The sequence below is a fragment of the Haliotis cracherodii genome, unplaced genomic scaffold (genome assembly GCF_022045235.1).
Source record: "Haliotis cracherodii isolate W230 unplaced genomic scaffold, xgHalCrac1.p SCAF_5, whole genome shotgun sequence".
Lineage (NCBI taxonomy): Eukaryota > Metazoa > Mollusca > Gastropoda > Lepetellida > Haliotidae > Haliotis > Haliotis cracherodii.
Window position 1 is genome coordinate 26,751,050 of NW_027266308.1, and position 19,709 is coordinate 26,770,758.

A 19,709-nucleotide genomic window follows, 5' to 3' on the forward strand; every position below is an offset into this window, starting at 1 on the left:
ATCTTAACATACCAAAGGTATCTGTCATCACAAGCGACACATTGATAATACATTCATTCATCTGTGCAACATACATATCTTTGTAGTGTCATTTAGTATCATATATATATAGACGGGGCAAGTTATAAATTTATCGTATTATTAGGGAGGAGTTAAAAAAGATATTTCCAAATGTACGCCTGAAGCGAATAAGCAGCGGAAGGCCGAAGTTCTCATGCCTGCACCGTTGCAAGGGAGGTAACTCTACAATCACTAATCGTGATTCCTTGTGCGAGAGTTGTTCAGTTCCGTAATCAAAAACGACACCATTGGTTCGATCCCCACATGGACAAAGTATTGTCTGAGCATGCTTGGGTTTTACTTTTGTATTGCGTTTTATTTTGTCAATTGATTCACATACATTGACACGAATGTCACATTTACATTTAGATATTAAACTGTTTTCGTAAAATATATTACGAGAATTCAGAACTAGGATTAGCAACATCAGACACACATTTGCTTACGTCGCGACAATCAAGAGGATTTAACATCCTCCAGCAGTATCTGTACATGAAATGCAAAAAAGTCACAAAACAGAACTCATGACATTAAAAAACAACAGTTAATAGACTTTTCACTAATTTTTTTGTAGAAACGACTAACCACTGATTGATGATATCCTTTTCCCGCACCAACACGGTATAATGGCGACGCGACCCAAATACAGTCTGCAGCAAAGTCATTGTCTGACACCAGTATCTATCACAGACAAGTGTGTATGCTTATGCTTGCATTATCGCAAGATATGCATATCTGTTGATTTGCATATCTCCATGGTAACTTGTCGCATATTGAAAGATAAAATGCTTGAACTTCGTCACTGCGGCAATGATTAAACAATTATGTCGTCTGCTTGTTCACAGGTACCTCGGGAGCAGTCATTGTCAACGCCAAAAACTCATTAAATTTTTAGCTTGTCACAAGCTCAATTGAAAATATTTAAAAGTGAAATGAAATCAAGTGATTGTTTCTCATTGAATTTTAAGGCCTCTTTGACTCCCTCACGTGCATATGAACTGTGAAACCTCGTTAATGCGGACCCTGATTATCCGGACAACTTGCCTTCCAGAAACTGATGATCCGGATGCGACATTACTCTTTTCTCATAATTCGTTATTCCATGTGTGTTTTTTTTAAATCCGGACGATTTGACTCCAAATAATAACCGGATTAACAAGGCTTCACTGTTTAACTTCCTTATCACTATAGTAGTATATAACGGGGCGACCCGTTATATACTACTCACTATGACACAGATACCACGTTTAATCAACGTTTATTATAATATATCACCACTTGAGACTAGTCAATCAATGTGAAGACCCCTGGAATGTTATGACCTGTGATGACGACCCCACGCTATGCGAACAATTTGAAGCAATGAGCACTCCCTCTGATATAAACCCTCAAGCCATCGTATTCGCTTGAGCTTGTGATGGTTATATCTTACTAAATATTGACAGCTCAGGTTCGGGATCAAAATGGTGAGTTGCCTCATTTACATCTGTATAATTATTCATAATACACATAAATACAAATCATGAAGCGTAATAATTGCCGCATTACGCTACCAGATATACAGGTTTAATGTATGTAGTATTTTGATTTGATATATAACAACACAATACAGGTTATAAGTGCACGCCAAACTCGCAGGACTGAGTGAATTTACTTCGCTGTTCGTTATGTACTTGATATTCCTTTGCAGCTTTTGACACTTATTTCACCAAAAAAAATATTGAACGGAAATCCACAGTGAGAATTTAATCCCTGAGATTTCAGGAGCATGGTTATGATAACATTGTGGCACATTTGTCTTAGTGTTAGATAAGAATCAGGCCAGTCAGTGACATGCCTTCCGACTGTAGGCTCGGCGAGCCCCCTGATAAGGGTCAGACAGTCACTTCGATACAACCAGGATGTCCTAGCACATGCTTACAAAGTTGAAACATGTTAAAACAGGGACGATATAATGTTGCGTCTAATTGATGGATAATATTTTGTTGGCCCAGTGGTAGGCGTGTGCACTCGCAATGTGAAACTCCAGGTTTCTATTTTAAATGATACAATATTACATGAAACATCCAACCCAGGTCTACGGCTTGACGAGCTAACGCTTTAACCACTAGGCTACCCCACCGCAACTTCCAAATTAAGACATTATTGACACTAACGTTAAGCATTGTGTGCGTGCGTGCGTTTGTTCGAGGCGATAGATAACTATTTCAAGACATATATACGTGTAGTGTGTGCACATATTCATAACTGAAATGTATGTACGGTTGACGGCAGAGAATTTGAACCAATGCATGGTTGATAACACATTGTACTTTACATAATTCATATATTTCAGAATCAGTTCACAGAAGAGCAAATATCAGGTACAGTAGTTTGTTCACACTACTATCCACATAACACAAGCAATTGGGCTGAGGGGTTGTGGCGGAGGTGGGTGGGGGATGAATGAGTTAACATTCTGCACAAAATTGCCATAGAGAGTTTGAGTTGGTAAGGAAAACAGGACAAGTGATAAGCTTTTGTTTGTTTGTTTGTTTGTTGTTTAACTCCGCACTCAGCAATATTACAGCTATATGACGTCTCTCTGTAAATAATAGAGTCTGGTCCAGACTATCCAGTGATTGACATCATAGGCATCGAACCACGCCATTGGGATACGATGACATGCATTAACTAAGTCAGCGAGTCTAACCACCTAACCACCCAACCTAGTCTAACCGCCTCATACGACAAGCATAGTCGCTTTTTATGGGTTATTGAAGACTTATTCCACCCCCGATCTTCACGGGTAGCTTTTGTATGTGCTTCATTAAAACAAGCACCTTTGCCAATAGCCATTTAAATAGTAACATACTCCTCCACCCAGTTATTGTTCATTTGATATCATGTTATTTTTGATTTGGGAAAACAAATCCCAATCATAATGGTCCCAGAAGCTAAATTGAAGTCTTCAGAAAAAAAATTGAGAAGGCGGGTTACAAAACGCATTTCAATGCTACAAAATGCAAATGCTACGATGAACCATTACATTAAAGCCTTTGGCAATGGTGGGACCCAGTCGTCTAAGGTGCCGGAATTTGCTGTGAGAAGTTGCCTCCCTGTGAAGTGCCAGAAACCTGTGATCGTGTGTTCGAATCCCTGATTATTTTTCTCGGTTTGTCAGTACCATACCTGTGCTAGTGGCTTTCACTGAATTGGTATACGTCCAAGACATGCAGTATTTTCGACTCTTTGCCACATCAATCTGACACGCAAGACTAAACCAAAGCGTATTCTTCAAATCGACGTTAATCCAAGCTCAGTTCTGATGTTGAACCAGTCAGCAATGATCTGTATAAACGTTTCCACCTCTGTACAGAGTTCCGGGAGGCCTTCAGCCTGTTTGACCGTGATGGCGACGGGAAGATTACGTCGAAGGAGCTAGGGGTGACCATCCGGTCGCTTGGGGGCGCTATCACAGATGCCGAGCTCCAGGTGATGACGGATGAGGTGGACCAAACCAGTACGTCACGCCAGAATTAATTAATAATATACATTCTCATACATGCACTACATATATGTGTGATATTCATGAAGGAAACTGCTTCCGATTTTCAGTTGTTCGTAAACATAAACGTCAAAATGGTAAAAGTGTGCGTGAGAATGATTATTTTTTATTCTTCAAATATGTGTGCATATTCTTTGCACAAGGCATGCAAGTGGACAGATTTGTCACAGGTGTTTGGTCTGTGTTGCCATAACGTGTTTCTGCATGCTACATTGCTTATCCATCATCTCCAAAAGATTAGATCAGGGGCGGTAACTCTGTCCACAGTTTAATGGCATGGCGATGTCAGGCTTCAATTATATTGTCATTATTTGCTGTCTTCAGTGACGCGATAACCCGCAATAATTAATATCGGTCCTAGACTGTTCTCCTGCTGCAAGCTGCGAACCTGCAAAATGTCACTGAATCTGTAAAATTTCAGCCTGGGCCAACTTTCCCGATTTCGCAGTAACAATTGTCAACAATGGTGAACGGAAGTTTCGAGCCGAAACACACACACACACACACACACACACACACACACACACGCGCACGCACGCACGCACGCACGCACGCACACACACAAACACGAAAACGTAGACGGCGAGGCCATATGCATTTCTTGGCTAGGGGCCGTAGTTTAGTAATACAGCGTCATCGCACCATAATAATAATGATAATAATGATAAAAAAAAAAGTGTAAATATTTCCCCCTCTGACAGAGAAAGGCCTGCTTGACTTCCCCGACTTCTTGACATATATGGCTCGAGCCTTGAAGGGACAAGAGTCTGAAGAAGAGCTGCTGGAGGCTTTTGCTGTATTCGACAAGGACCAGAACGGCTACATCAGCGCCGCGGAACTCCGCCACGTGATGACCAGCCTGGGTGAACGACTCACAGACGACGAGGTGGAGGAGATGATCAGGGAGGCAGACATGGACGGCAACGGCCTGATCAAATATCAAGGTGAGGGTTGTGTCGTGTCGTGGTGGTGTATTGTGGTGGTGTGTCGTGGTGGTGTATTGTGGTGGTGTGTCGTGGTGGTGTATTGTGGTGGTGTGTCGTGGTGGTGTATTGTGGTGGTGGTTTGTCGCGGTGGTGATTTGTGGTGTATTGTGATGGTGGTGTTTTGTGGTGTATTGTGATGGTGGTGTGTGGTGTATTCTGATGGTGGTGTGTGGTGGTGTATTGTGGTGGTGTGTGGTGGTGTATTCTGGTGGTGTGTGGTGAAATGTAGTGGTGTGTTGTGGAGGTGTAATGTGGTGGTATATTGTGATGGTGTTTGTTGATTGTTGTCCTTTGTTTGTCCAAACATCTTTGGATGTGAAACGGTCTATGAATCTTTTGAGAAGTGAAGTGCGGTGCGGTGCGGTGCGGTGCGGTGCGGTGCGGTGTTTTCATACCGTATTTATTAAATATTTCGCGGGGACAGTAGAACACAAGAGAACCGGACGCATACTCTCAGAGTAATTACATCAGGAACACCAAAGTCATACTGTTTTAATAATCACTTCTGTATAGTATTGAGTCAATAAAACTTTTATAAACCAGTTTCTTCGTTTGTTTTGCATGTATACCAAAGACTAGATATCCCCCTCATTAAAACACATGAAAAAGTATTGACCTTTGCCATAAAGTATTGTATAGACAAGATCATAAATAATATTTTATGAGACAATACATGTTCATGTTATTTTTTCTTTCAAACTGATATCGATATTGCCTGTTCACAAACTCTAACTCGTCACAAACGTAAAGTGATGTGTGGGTTGGGGACTTGGGTGGGTGATGGGTTGGAGGTTGGGGGGTTGGTGGGGGTAAGTGTCAAACCAGTCCTTCATAGATGGACACGGTAACAGATATTTATGCTTATCATCCACACTGCAGAATGTATGTCCTGCTCCACTCTTGACTCTCTCTGACACAATGCGTGTCTGCGCATGTCATTATGAAACAGTTCGCCACAATGACTTCTCCCTACTTAAACGTGTTCTAAACGCATGCGATAACGGCTGTCAGTGTGTGACTATGCTGCAAGATAAGTGTATTTATCTCTGCCAGTCTTACCTTTATCATTGATGAACCAAGACATGGTATGTACTGTAACGCATGGTCTGTGTATTTCCTTTCAATACAGAATAGACATTCATTAGTGAAAGTTAAATGATGGGCAGTATTAATTTTTTTTTTTTTAACGCAATGTACCCAGGACATCATTTCCACTAGGTTCGAAATGCGATAGATCCATACGAGTATAACGGCACACCACTTACTTAATTCACAAACATTTTCTAATGGTAGTCTTCGAAAGGCTGCAGAATTTCTTACTGACGCTGGGTTTTAACTACGTTTCTTTCAGGCGCGAATGTCAGAAAAACAAAGGGCAGGTAGGTGTTATATTTTTTTCAAGTTATTTTTTAGTACAATTGTAGGCTTTTTAAGATTATAGCGTCAACCTCGGACAACCTGGAGACACACTTCCACTATCTCAAGGAATTCACTTCTCTGTCCTCAGCCGACATGTTGTGTTATCTTAAAAATTATCTGTGAAGTAAATGCATATTATCCTTGACTTACACCACGTGTGCACACATGGTGTGCACAAACTTTGGCTTGATAAACGAGGATTCCCGGGTCACCCGGTTGTCAAAGGGACATTAATTAATGACGTCGCGCTGTTGTTGCAGATTGGCTAAGAATTCACTGGCCATCCTGAACGTGTATTTAAACAAGTAAAACTAACACTTCTGTAGGTCATTATGCAAAACTGTGGAGAAATTATATATCAACCATAAGATGGTCGCAGAAAGGCGCATAAATCAATCGTCTCTGTTAATTGCGGAAATAGAACCATCTCGCCCCTTCGGGGCTCGTTGATTCCACTTCCGGAATCAACAGATTCGAATGCAATCTCCCTTACTAATTCGTTGTTCAGAGATGCGCCTATGAATCATATGATAGGTGGTTTAGCCCTCTTTCGCCGTCGTTGTGATTCTTGGTTTGTCGGTATGATACCTCAGGTCGTCAGTTTCAAGACAAAAGACAAGGGTAGTTTCCACATTAACCTGAGACGCATTGATATAACTGAAATACTGGTTCTAAGCGGCAGTGACCCAACTCACTCACTTAACCAAGAGAGCTGAAACCTGTTCTCCGTGTTCAGAGTACCAGGAAGCGTTTGATCTGTTCGACAAGGACGGTGACGGCACCATCACCACGGCGGAACTCGGCGACGTCATACGCAGCTTGGGTGGCGAGGTGACGGAGAGTCAACTGGCAGATATTGTGAAAGAGGTTGACACCAATAGTAAGACGTGATAGTAATCATAGGTCTCATTCTTTGCAATCGTATCTGCAGAAAGGGTTGCGGGATATCCATTACGGTGTTTTTGACGTTTATGATTGGCTTGCATTGCCGGTGTTTTAACCTTTCTGACAACTGTGATTGAAAGAGAAATTACAAAAATATCAACAATATATTGGAAAAAAATTATTGAAATTATACCCAAATTCACAAATCTAGATAATTACAAAATCAAAATACGCGGATGAATAACGTTGAAAAAAGGAACAATAAAAATATACTAAGATTATTTTCTTTAGAAAACGGCAAAATTGAGTTTATCGAGTTTGCAACGATGATGGCTGACACGGTGGAAGAACAGCAGTCGGACAGTGAAATGTTGAGGGCATTTAAAGTGTTTGATAAAGACAATAACGGCTTCATCAGTAAATCCGAGCTCCGGCAGGTCATGGTGTCTTTGGAGGGTCACAAGGTCACCGAGCAGGAAATCAGCGAGATGATCATTGAGGCGGACGTGGACGGTGACGGCAGGATCAACTACGAAGGTTGGAAGGGCAGCTTGGAAGTGGGTGGGGTGGGGTGGGGTGGGGTGGGGTGGGGTGGGGTGGTTTTAGAGAGTTGGAAGGTGCTTTTGGGGAGTGCAGGGTGTTTTGGAGCATGAAAAGGTTTTTTGGAAGTGGGTGAGCTTTGGAGAGTTAGAAGAAGTCTTCGAAGGTGTGATTTTGGAGGGAGTTGGGAGATGGGTGGTCCTGAAAGGTGGGAAGCTGTCTTGGATGATGCAAGTTGTCTTGGAAGGTGGGAGGGTTGTTTTGGAGGATAAAGGGGGTTATTGGAAGCTGAGTGGGTGCTTTGGAGAGTTGGAGGGAAGGATCACGGGAGGTGGGAAGGTGTCTTGGAAGACGAGAGTTGTCTAGGAAGGTGGGAGGGTAGTTTTGGAAAGTGATAGGGGTCTTGGAACGAAGGATAGATTTGGGGGGCGAGAGAAGCAATGAAAGGTTGATGGGTATTAGAAGGATAAAAAGGGGTTATTGGAAAATGAGAGGTTGCTTTGGTGGGAGTTACAAGGAGTCGTTTAGTGAGGGAGAGGTGCGAGGGTGCTTTTGGAGGGTGATAGGGATCTTTGAAAAAGAGGAACTCGATTTGGAGCCTGAGGGGTTCTCAGATGGTGGGAGGGATATTTTGGTGGATGAAAAGCGGTATTGGAAGTTGGGAGTGTGGTTTTGTAGAGTGATATTGGACACCGGAAGGTGTCAGGCTTGTTATCGAAGGTCAGAGGCTCTTAGAAAGTGGAAGGGCGATTTTGGTGGGTGAGAGAGGATCTTGGTGGGTGAGAGGGGGCCTTGGAAGGTGGCAGGAGGTGTATTTGAAAGGGAAAGTTGTAGTGTGGTAATGTGGTGTGTTTAGTGCACTGGTGTGAAAGTGTTGTAGGGTGGCACTGTAGTGTTTAGTGCATTGGTGTGACACTGTTGTAGTGTGGTCATGTGGTGTTTAGTGTGACAGTGTTGTAGTGTGGCAATGTAGTGTTTTGTGCATTGGTGTCACAGTGTTGTAGTATGGCAATGTGGTGTATTTACTGCATTGGTGTGACAGTGTTGTGTTGTGGTAATGTAGTCTTTAGTGCATTGGTGTGACAGTGTTGTAGTGTGGTAATGTGGTGTGTTTAGTGCACTGGTGTAAAAGTGTTGATGTGTGGCACTGTAGTGTTTAGTGCATTGGTGTGACAGTGCTGTAGTGTGGCACTGTAGTGTTTAGTGCATTGGTGTGACAGTGTTGTAGTGTGGTAATGTGCGTTTAGTGCATTGGTATGACAGTGATGTTGTGTGGTAATGTGGTGTGTTTAGTGCACTGGTGTGAAAGTGTTGATGTGTGGCACTGTAGTGTTTAGTGCATTATTGTGACAGTGCTGTAGTGTGGCACTGTAGTGTTTAGTGCATTGGTATGACAGTGATGTTGTGTGGTAATGTGGTGTGTTTAGTGCACTGGTGTGAAAGTGTTGATGTGTGGCACTGTAGTGTTTAGTGCATTATTGTGACAGTGCTGTAGTGTGGCACTGTAGTGTTTAGTGCATTGGTATGACAGTGATGTTGTGTGGTAATGTGGTGTGTTTAGTGCACTGGTGTGAAAGTGTTGATGTGTGGCACTGTAGTGTTTAGTGCATTGGTGTGACAGTGCTGTAGTGTGACAGTGTAGTGTTTAGTGCATTGGTATGACAGTGATGTTGTGTGGTAATGTGGTGTGTTTACTGCATTGGTGTGACAGTGGTGTAGTGTGGTAATGTGGCGTGTTTAGTGCACTGATGTGACAGTGTTGTAGTGTGATAATGGTGGTGTGTTTAGTGCATTTGTGTTGTAGAGTGGTAATGTGTTTAGTGCATTGGTGTGACAGTGTTGAAGTCTTGTTATGTTGTGTGTTTAGTACATTGGTGTGCAGTGTTCTAGTTTGGTAATGGTGGTGTGTTTAGTGCATTGGTGTGACAGTGTTGAAGTCTTGTTATGTTGTGTGTTTAGTACATTGGTGTGACAGTGTTGTAGTTTGGTAATGGTGGTGTGTTTAGTGCATTGGTGTGACAGTGTTGAAGTCTTGTTATGTTGTGTGTTTAGTACATTGGTGTGACAGTGTTGTAGTTTGGTAATGGTGGTGTGTTTAGTGCATTGGTGTGACAGTGTTGTAGTGTGGTAATGTTGTGTGTTTAGTGCATTGGTGTGACAGTGGTGTATTGTGGTAATGTGGTGTGTTTAGTGCATTTGTGTTGTAGTGTGGTAATGTGTTGCGTTTAGTGCATTTGTGTAACAGGGTTGTATTGTGGTAATGTTGTGTGTTTAGTGCATTTGTGTAACAGGGTTGTAGTGTGGTAATGTTGTGTGTTTAGTGCATTGGTGTGACAGTGTTGTAGTTTGGTAATGGTGGTGTGTTTAGTACATTGGTGTGACAGTGTTGTAGTTTGGTAATGGTGGTGTGTTTAGTACATTGGTGTGACAGTGGTGTAGTGTGGTAATGCGGTGTGCTTAGTACAATGGTGTGACAGTGTTTTAGTGTGGTAATGTATTGCGTTTTGTGCATTTGTGTAACAGTGTTGCAGTGTGGTAATGTGTTGTGTTTATAGCATTATTGTGACAGTGATGCAGTGTGGCAGAGGTGTGTTTAGTGCATGTGTGTGACGGTGTTGTAGTGTGGCAATGCGTTGTGATTAGTGCATTGGTGTGATAGTGTTGTGGGGTTGTAATGTGATGTCTAATGCATCGGTGTGATAGTGTTGTGGGGTTGTAATGTGATGTCTAATGCATCGGTGTGACAGTGTTGTGGTGTGGCAGATGTGGTATTGTTGCTGCACAGTTGTCTGTCAGTGGTGTATTGTGGCACAACTGGTTTTATTATTATTATTGTTGTTATTATTATTATTGTTATTATTATTGTTGTTGTTGTTCTTCTTCTTTAGCATCTTCTTATTATTATTTCGCCTGTTCAAAGACGCCGGGCACTGAGGGCAATCGAAACAGAGATGTTGGGTTATCTAGATTCATTATACAGGATCGCGAAAAGAATCAACACTTTTACACACTCAAAAATTGATGCAGCCCAAATAGAAAGGGGCTAAAGAAAGAATACCGAGGTTGTTTTTTATGTAATTGAAAATTGAAAGGACTGTGGTTAATTTGATTGTGCGTATTTAACCATCACTCATTCCTGCAACAGTTTGTTAAAAGTAGACCGCGGCTTGATAATTTTGTGTAAAAATATACTGGTTCAGTGAAGACTTGGGTAAGAAATGAATTTTCAACTACATGACCCCTACCATAAATATGTGCCGGAAATAGCAAATTTATTGATTTTCAAAGATAAAATGTCTAAGATACTCATCAGAAATTGTATATGTGCGATTTTAAAAAAAAGTTTAAAATCAAATTATATTTTAAAACATAGAAGCATGTAAAAGTAATCTTTGAGTGTCCACTAAGCGACAGGACGGTTAATTTTCTAGATATCATATCGCTAACTTAGGATATTTTAAACTGAAAATCAAAGATGACAAAATTAACTGAGAGGTGTAGTCACTTTTGCGCCTCAGTTTATGTTGAGAAATTTCAGTGAGCGTACGTTGCGTAGCGTACGTTGCATACGTAGCTCACATAATGAATCTAAGACAACTGAATTCGTGCACGAAATATCAGAATATGCAAAAGGAAAACACGGACAGAGAACAAATGCATTTCCATTCATCCTTCCACAAACGATGCTTCTTGGTATTACCGCACATTGCTCGGAGATCAGACTTCATCTTGGGAGTTAACAGCCTTGTTTTGTGTTGACGTAAAATCGATCTCATGAAAATCAGACCTTAGTTCTCGCTACCGCTAAACAAAGATCTGAAGACATTCCATTAGGGGTCACGTCAGAACGACCTTTCATCCGACCAATCAGAGCGTCGCTTACCAGATTATGAATGTGACAGTCGGAATGTGATTTCTAATCATGCAACCTTGAAAACGTTATTCCGAATCCATACAATCTAGGCCATCTATTAGCCATTCCAGAATGTTCTTTTGTTCAGGTTTTAAATTTTTAATCGAGAATTTGTCAAAATATGTTTTGAAGCGTAGTCGCCAATTTGAAATTAGTGCCGTAAAGCACGAGAAAGCTGCCTTCTGATTGGTCATTCCATTGGTCGGTCAAAGTTCGAGCAAGGTCGGTCTGACGTGACCCGTAATGGGATGTCCTCAGATCTTTGTTTAGCGGTAGCTAGAACTAAGATCTGATTTTAATGAGATTGACATTAAATGGGTAACACGTTCAGGTACTTACAGAAATGTTCCCGTGTCTGTTTCAGAATTTGTGCGGATGATTGCCACCAAATAACCACGGGTGATGCGCTATGACGGAGGAAAACGCCTGGATAGTATATACGTATTGATAATTTGTGCTTCATCGTTCGGTGCTATACCACTGTATATGTATTTTTAACGTTGACTTTATAAACAGTACAACGTACCATCATCTGTATTATGCATGATTGCGACATATGACGTTGTGTTCAACTTGATGTGGATGTAGCAGACAACATTAAAGATGAAGGTGCCAGTTACTTAAATTCTCCTTCAATCGAGCCGAGGTTGCTACGTTGTGTGTCTGTGATGTTCTCCTGTCGATGTGTAGTGTCCCAAATAACGGTTGCACGAAGAAGTTAGGCGAGACAATTTTTAAACTTTTCCCTTTAATCGACTTTTTTAAAGGGCCTCTATCAATATATTAAATATTTTTTTATAAATACCTTTATTAAACCTACCCCTTTTTTTCTATCTTTTTGAGAAATTATGAAAACATTATGTTGAAATTTTTTTTTAAATTTTTTTAAATTTTCGATCTACCAACCTGATGCTTTGGGCCCAAAATTCGGAAAGCGAAACAAAAAAAAACAGAAAAAAATGGCCAAAGGGTCTCGCTATCTTTCTTTACATTACATAAATATTGATCAATTGGACGCAAAGCCCGCTGATTATTGACAGCAATTAAGTCAGCTTCGCCTTTAACGAAGTCGGATATATTGAAAAGCCGGTTTTAAATAGTTTTTTCGTTAATGCATGGGTGAGGGCTAGCTCAGTGGTCAAAGCATTCGATTATCGACCCGAGAAGCCGGATTCAGTTCCCAGTATGAAGCCCATCCCTGGTGCCATACGTTGTTATACTGAGTGAGTGAGTATGGTATTACGCCGCTTTTAGCAATATTCCAGCAATATCACGGCGGGTGACACCAGAAATGGGCTTCACATTGTACCCATGTTGGGAATCGAACCCGGGTCTTCGGCGTGATGAGCGAACGCTTTAACCACTAGGCTACCCTACCGCCCCCTGATATATTGATGAAATATTATTTACGTTTTGATACAAAATTACTGATAGCAAAACATTGTGACGATCTGATCAGATTCTTATCCTCAACCAGTGGTAAATTACACAAAATGGGTCGATAGCTTTCGGGAACAAACACAACTCCTGTACATCCCCTTATTTAATATGTATTTGACTTCACACACAATCAAATTTTAAACAAGAACGACAACACGAGACGGGAAGCTGACAACACCATTGCTTTCCCTGGCACCGTTCAATATCAGCAAGGGAGGTTACTCTTTCAGGACTGTTCACCGCGTGACACGATCCGACAGTTTTGCCTTTCGTTTATTGATCAAATGACGGGCGACGTGTTATATTCTGGACGTAGTGATCAACACATGAGCTTGATCTATTAGATTAGACACATATTAATATCCAATAAAGAAGCTACATCTTGAACGGGTTTTTTTATTCAATACTTTCAACGAAACAATTGCCGTGTGTCACTGGAGACATCACGCGGGAGACAAGCCACCATAATTTTTTTCAAGAAATCAATGGCTTTATCAATCATACAAAAAGAAAAGTTGTTAAAAAGGGGGAAAATGCGACCTGAAAGATTAGCTGTCAACAGGAATACGAATTCTCAGAAGCCAAGACTTTCTATCGTTGGTCAATTCTATCATGAAAAATTCCTATCGTTGAAAGAGTCACCACTCACTGCTTCATAAGGTTTAACTAAACGACGAAGTCATTCCTCAATGTAAAGGGTAGTATTAAGCCTTCTTTAGATGACACCAATTTCGAATTCCTGATCGGGTGAAGACGGTTTTTAATCAGTCAGGACGGTAGCGCTCCTGTTGAAATCATCCAGATTAACTGATTACTGTACGTAGCAACAGAAACGAATTAACGCTCCAGGCTGAAGGCAATATCAAATATGACGTCAGTGGTAATACATTTGTTCTTTTTCTAGGCTTTTTTTTGTGCCTTTACTGACACGATTTACTATGGTCTTATCTTGACTGTAGGGGTACGACATGCCCCATATAAATCATTTTGGTCCACGATAGACTTGAACGTGATTTTCAAAATGTATTATAAATCAACCACACTTAAATTAGATCATTCTGCAACTTTATAGTGCTGTACAACTCGGCCCATAAAATAACCTGCTTGTGACTTTGGTATTCGACTCATTATCAAGTAGACGAGCCGGGCTTTAACTGGTCTCCAGCATCCCATGCTTATCGTTAGAGGCGAATAAGGGTATCGGGTGGTCCGTCTCGCTGAGTTGGTTGATGCCTGTCATAGTTTCCCATTTGCGTAGATCGATGCTCATGATGTCAATCTCTGGATTGTCTGGTCCAGATTCGATTATTTACATATCGCTGTCAAAAAGCTGGAATATTGCGGCGTAAAACAACAAACTTTATTCAGTAACAGTGAAAAAGGAACACCTGAAACAACAGAATAAATGAATGTGTACAAACACTACGTAGCTAACACGAATATGTTGGTTTGTTGATTTTTGTTTTACGCCGCACTCAGCAATATTCCAGTTATATGAAGGCGGCCTGTAGATAATCGAGGCTGGACCAGACAATCCAGTGATTGACATCGATCCGCAATTGGGACACGATGACATGCATGAACCAAGTCAGCGGGCCTGGCCACTCGATCCCGTTAGTCGCCTCTTACGACAAGCATAGTCGCCTTTTACGGCAAGCGTGGGTTGGTGAAGACCTATTCTTCCCCGGATCTTCACGGGTCGATTGTCATTTTGAGCTTCGACTCACGCAATTGGGATATGAACCCACCCACCCAGAACTTTTCGGAGTATGTGAAGACTTCCCAACACTGCAACCTTCTGCATTACCCAGATGGTCAACGAGCTGTATTCCTGGTAGCAAACCCAGGTACTCTCCCATTGTCAGTCAACAGATTGGGAGGTAGCAAACCTAAGGCACCGAGAAAAAGTCGGACAACTTGGAACTTGGCGATGCAAGCGGGATATTTCGAAACTGGGGTCCGCATACTTGCCATGTTTTTCATGAAGCTTGTCAATCACATTAGTTTCAAAAGGGACAGAAAATTCAGTAATATTCAATGATATACGGGTCAGTAGTAGTAGTAGTAGTAGTAGTAGTAGTAGTAGTAGTAGTAGTAGTAGTAGTAGCAGCAGCAGCAATGGTGGAGGTAAAGAGCAATGTTGTAGCCTTGCAGTATTGTATGTTTGGTAGTGTTATGAATTAGGTTTGGTAGTGTTATAAATTAGGTTTGGTAGTGTTATATATTTGTAGAAGTATTTGGTCTTCAGGGCCAATTTGGCATATTTCATAAAAGCCAAACAGTGTGTGAGTGGTGTATCACGTCTTTTTTTTAAGCAATATTCAAGTATTATCACAGCGGGGCTCACACACTGTATCCCGGAGGGGATTCGAACTCAGACATTCCGCGTAACGAACGAAGCTTAACCACTCGGTTACATCACCTCTTCTTACCGCCCTAACAAACAGTCGGTAATCAGATGCGGAGACATTGCCATCTGTACATATATAGCAGAATTCCGCTCTGGTAAGAATGAATTCGCAAAACCAACAAAACAATCTGTAGAGGACATATCACATAGCGACTCATTCGTGACCAACTCGTGTTATTCCGGGACAAGCCGAATAGCGAGATTGCTTAACTTAGAGGACAAATCACATAGGCACTACATTACCGAGTTACCTCCCTTTACCTGCACACGGGACCCCAGTTGCTTTTGGATCCTTTTGGCGGGAGACAGATTGCTTAACTCATAAGTTGCTTCGGAATTTCAGAAGAAAGTTGCGGTTGTGTTTGTACAAGTCACACATACATAATTGTTTTTTTAATATTTCATACACCAAGTATGTCATAACACTGTCCATATATAGCCAAGTCGCGAGTTTTAATCTTTCAAACGCACTTAGAGGGCAGTTCAGGGAGGATTTTTAGATAAGAACATTCCTCACCCGTAATTTTGAGGCACAACATGTAGATAAATTGAAAGCATGTTTGTCGACAACCTCGCGAGGTCCAACATAACAGACGAAGCAGGAGGGTCCCTCAGATCTCAGGACACATGAAGATAAGGGAGGTCAACGTTTGAGTTGATTGAGAGGGGGTATGGTGTTGACTGTGAGGGGGTGCTGTTGACCCGTCAGTGACGTGGACGCCATACACAAACCGGTCTAGATCTGTACATCACACAGGCTTTGATAGCTACCTCCTGTCAACATACGCTGTCCTTTCCCTTCACTGACCACCCTCGGACCTTCAGGTGACCCTTCTGTATCTAGCCCTAATCTCCCCCAGCGTGGCAATGGAATCCGCAAAGGTTTATAGATCTTTCAAAAATAGAAATTTACCCAATTAGACATGTGTATTAAATGGTCCCTCATGTTGAAGTGACCCAGCTCCATTTTATCAAAGACTACTGCAAAAGCCATTGCAACAAAGACTGTCTAAAATAGGAAACAAGGTAACACTATTTTCAAATTTTGTATACTAACACGTCTAGCCGTTGTAACCTTCGCATTTTTTGACAATATAAACTGTCGGGGAAAGAAAAGTATTCAGCTGAGAATTGGAATTAACCTAAAACGTTACTAAAACTTTAATTACTGGGCTGGAAACAGTCGCCGAAATATTGCAAACTTAAGATCCAGACAACTATACCCGAATCAAATACACCATCATCGAATAACAGTTGGTTGTCTTATTTCTAGCCATTATCAAACATGGTGTGTACTTTCTTTTGTCCTGCAGCCTAGATGCTACATCGGAAAATAGATTAGCAGGTATATTGACACATCAACGATAAGAACCAAAATAAACAACATATTATCAGATTTAACAAACTTAACAAACACGACAAGCTAACATAAGATAATGTCTGAAAAGATAAAATATAGAAATCGATTTTCCTTATCTGTCAACACGTATACGTTACAATGGCTATTGCGTGTTATTGAGTAGGAAAAATGGAGCCCCGTGTCAAACAAAGTACTTCTTGGACAAGTGGATTATAAATCAATGAATGGTCCTGATTATCGACTAGATATCATAATATCTGTTAGATCTATATGATATTAATGCATTATGTTCCTTAAATTGTGTCACTGGCCTCTCGTGTAAATATATTCATATAATAAAAACATTATTATTCTTTCAAGTTTAAAAAAAAAATGATTTAATACCGTATTCGACGTAATAAGCGCCCAAGGCGCTCTCAAAATTTGAAATGGGGGCTCTTATTAGAATATTATTTTGGTAAAAAAAAACAGATTTGAAAGATAAATTTCGTGGTTTATGCTGACAGCCTGAAATGTTTATGTACGACAGATATATTTTTCCAGAATTTAATTGCCCATGATTAAGGATGCATATAACACACGAGTGCGTATTATACACGAATAAATAAGTCTTGTATACATTGATCAATCGGAAGGGGTGCCAATTGGGATTGTTCACTTGCCAATATATTAGCAAATATCGCCGTGGGCGCTTATTAGAGCGGGGCGCTAATTACGTCGAATACGGTATTTGAATATTTTGAAATGAATCGTGACTACGGCCGGGATGATTATAACTCCCATAAGTGGAGATCTGTGAACTAAACAGATATATTCACAAGAAGATATGATACAAATCTCAAGGTTGACTTGTGTTGAAAGTCAACATGTTAAATCAACCGTGACGAAGTACCGTGTTGTCTGCCCACAACATGGGATTTCTTTGTGTTTAAAGCAACCGACAGCGTGACTTTCACTGGGTTTGCAAAGATTCAAGCCGGATCAAGCTGTGATAAATAGTTCTGTTTTTAACACGGCAGTATTAATATTTAAGTATATGGGATAGGATTAAATGCCCGGGGGTTTGGGGTGACCCTGAGGCCAAACTGCACGTGGTCCTCTGTTCAGAGCACAGGTCACACATCAGAAGGTAATCAGCGTCGGTCACGGAGTGTAGGTGGATGGGTGACTGGTCGCCAGCTTGACACAAGGGTTTCCGTTTGACACCACAATGAGGCAAATGCATGTCTCCTTAGGCAAGTAACTTTGTTCTAAATATGCCTCTCGTCACCCAGCAGTGAATGGGTACCCGGTAGGAGATGTGATCGTCTAGACCCTCACATGCTGCTTGGGTATACTCACCCGGAGCTGCAAATGAAAATACACGGACACTAAAAATAATAATTTATGCGTATTTGAGCAGTTATACATTGGAAAGTGCCCTATGCACAAATTCATATGATAAAATAGTATGCCAATTCTTCTATTGAATGGGTTGACGGCAACTGTTGCCCTATTAGTCACACTATTAATGTTAAATACCTCCCGTTTTGACCTGAATATGTTCATATATAATACATACACATATGTCAAATGAAATAATGCTCTTCTACTATTACAATACAAATTAAAATAACTACGAAGTTGAGCTGTATGTAAATACGAGTTCGGTTAATGATTAAACATATTTACATCCACAATATGAATTTGGCGTATATATGCCTTCCGCTACAACTAGATATAAGAATTAATACAAATGTAAACCCTCTTACTACCTCCTAACCCCACCACACACACACACACACACACACACACACACACGCCCTGACACGTACACGCACGCACGCACGCACACACACACACACACACAAACAGACGTACACACTGGATATTATAACTCATTCGGTTGTAAACCCCACTTAACTACCCCCATCTCATATGAGAGAGAGAGAGAGAGAGAGAGAGAGAGAGAGAGAGAGAGAGAGAGAGAGAGAGAGAGAGAGAGAGAGAGAGAGAGAGAGACCTCCCTTCCGTTTAACATTCCTACAGGCGCTTCTGATGAGGGTGATGTCGAAAACCGTGGAACTATTATCATCAACCTCAAAAATAGTTTTAAACATCCGTTTTGGGGAGAAGAAAAGACAATCATATGACCTCATTTCGCATGTTTGTACAAGCCTGTCGCATGACCTAGTGTGTACACCGCTAGGAGCGGTGTCTACAACCGGTACTACAGGTAGATTTTGTCGCATTGCGGGGAAATTGGTCCAATCAGATGCGAAAGAATGCGTGACGTGTCATACCCTGTGAACTTTGATCGAACCTGTCCGATGAATGGGACAGGTACATGAGTGACTGAGTTACTGTCTTGGCGGGAAAACCACCAAACACGAGGGAGGGGGGAAGGGGGCGGCGTGTGTGTTGCGGAGGGGAGGGGTGTGTATGTGTCTGGGTTTAGATGTGTATCGTTTCTTTGTTTGCTTCCCAATGACATGGAGTCTAATATATATGGAGATAGTCGATACGGTGGAGATCTTGCGAGATCAATCACGCAAATTACACTTTTTTAGTATTCAAAAACATATTATATCTATCATCAATCTTTGTTTGAAATGACAGCTAACCGGATGTGCATTGATTATTTCGTAGACGGGGTCACTATCACAGGCTATATGTGAAGGCAGTTGCAACCGTGGCATGACACTTTAAACATGATGCTCTTTCGTTCTAGATTCACATACTTTGAAAAAGCCTACAACAAAATATATTCTGAACAAATGAAGTTAGGGATCGTGATAACTTGGGGGATATATTCTATAAAATTGTGTGCTGAGTCTTCACGACAACAACATATCCCTCAAAATGGTCATGATCCGTAACTATTTTTGTTCAGTATATAACTTGTTTTCATATACGTACATATCGATATTTATTTGCTACCTTCCTTCTGTGGATAACGTTAATCTCTCTGTACACGACAAGATATATTTTACATTAGATTTACAGAAAGTGGGTTAACGTCCCAATCCAGAAAATTCGTTTTAATGTTGGACGAATTCTATATATCCGTTACCTGACACAATCTATCAGTACGCTGACACCGGTATTAAAGTGTAGCTATATAAGCTGTTAAATACCTGCTTCACCGGTATAACATATCACAAAGTTGA

General features: G+C 41.1%; 1 protein-coding gene across 1 annotated transcript in view; it reads left to right on the forward strand.

Moving 5' to 3' along the window:
- Positions 1-1,425: 1,425 nt before the first annotated feature.
- Positions 1,426-19,709, forward strand: part of LOC139444315 (uncharacterized) — a 31,680-nt gene continuing 13,396 nt past the window's right edge. Inside the window, exons 1-6 of the mRNA XM_071225250.1 lie at positions 1,426-1,526; positions 2,396-2,423; positions 3,419-3,562; positions 4,309-4,551; positions 6,749-6,892; positions 7,189-7,434. Of these exons, the coding sequence (XP_071081351.1) occupies positions 1,524-1,526; positions 2,396-2,423; positions 3,419-3,562; positions 4,309-4,551; positions 6,749-6,892; positions 7,189-7,434 (808 nt within the window). The 5' untranslated portion in view covers positions 1,426-1,523. The remainder of the gene's footprint in view (positions 1,527-2,395; positions 2,424-3,418; positions 3,563-4,308; positions 4,552-6,748; positions 6,893-7,188; positions 7,435-19,709) is intronic.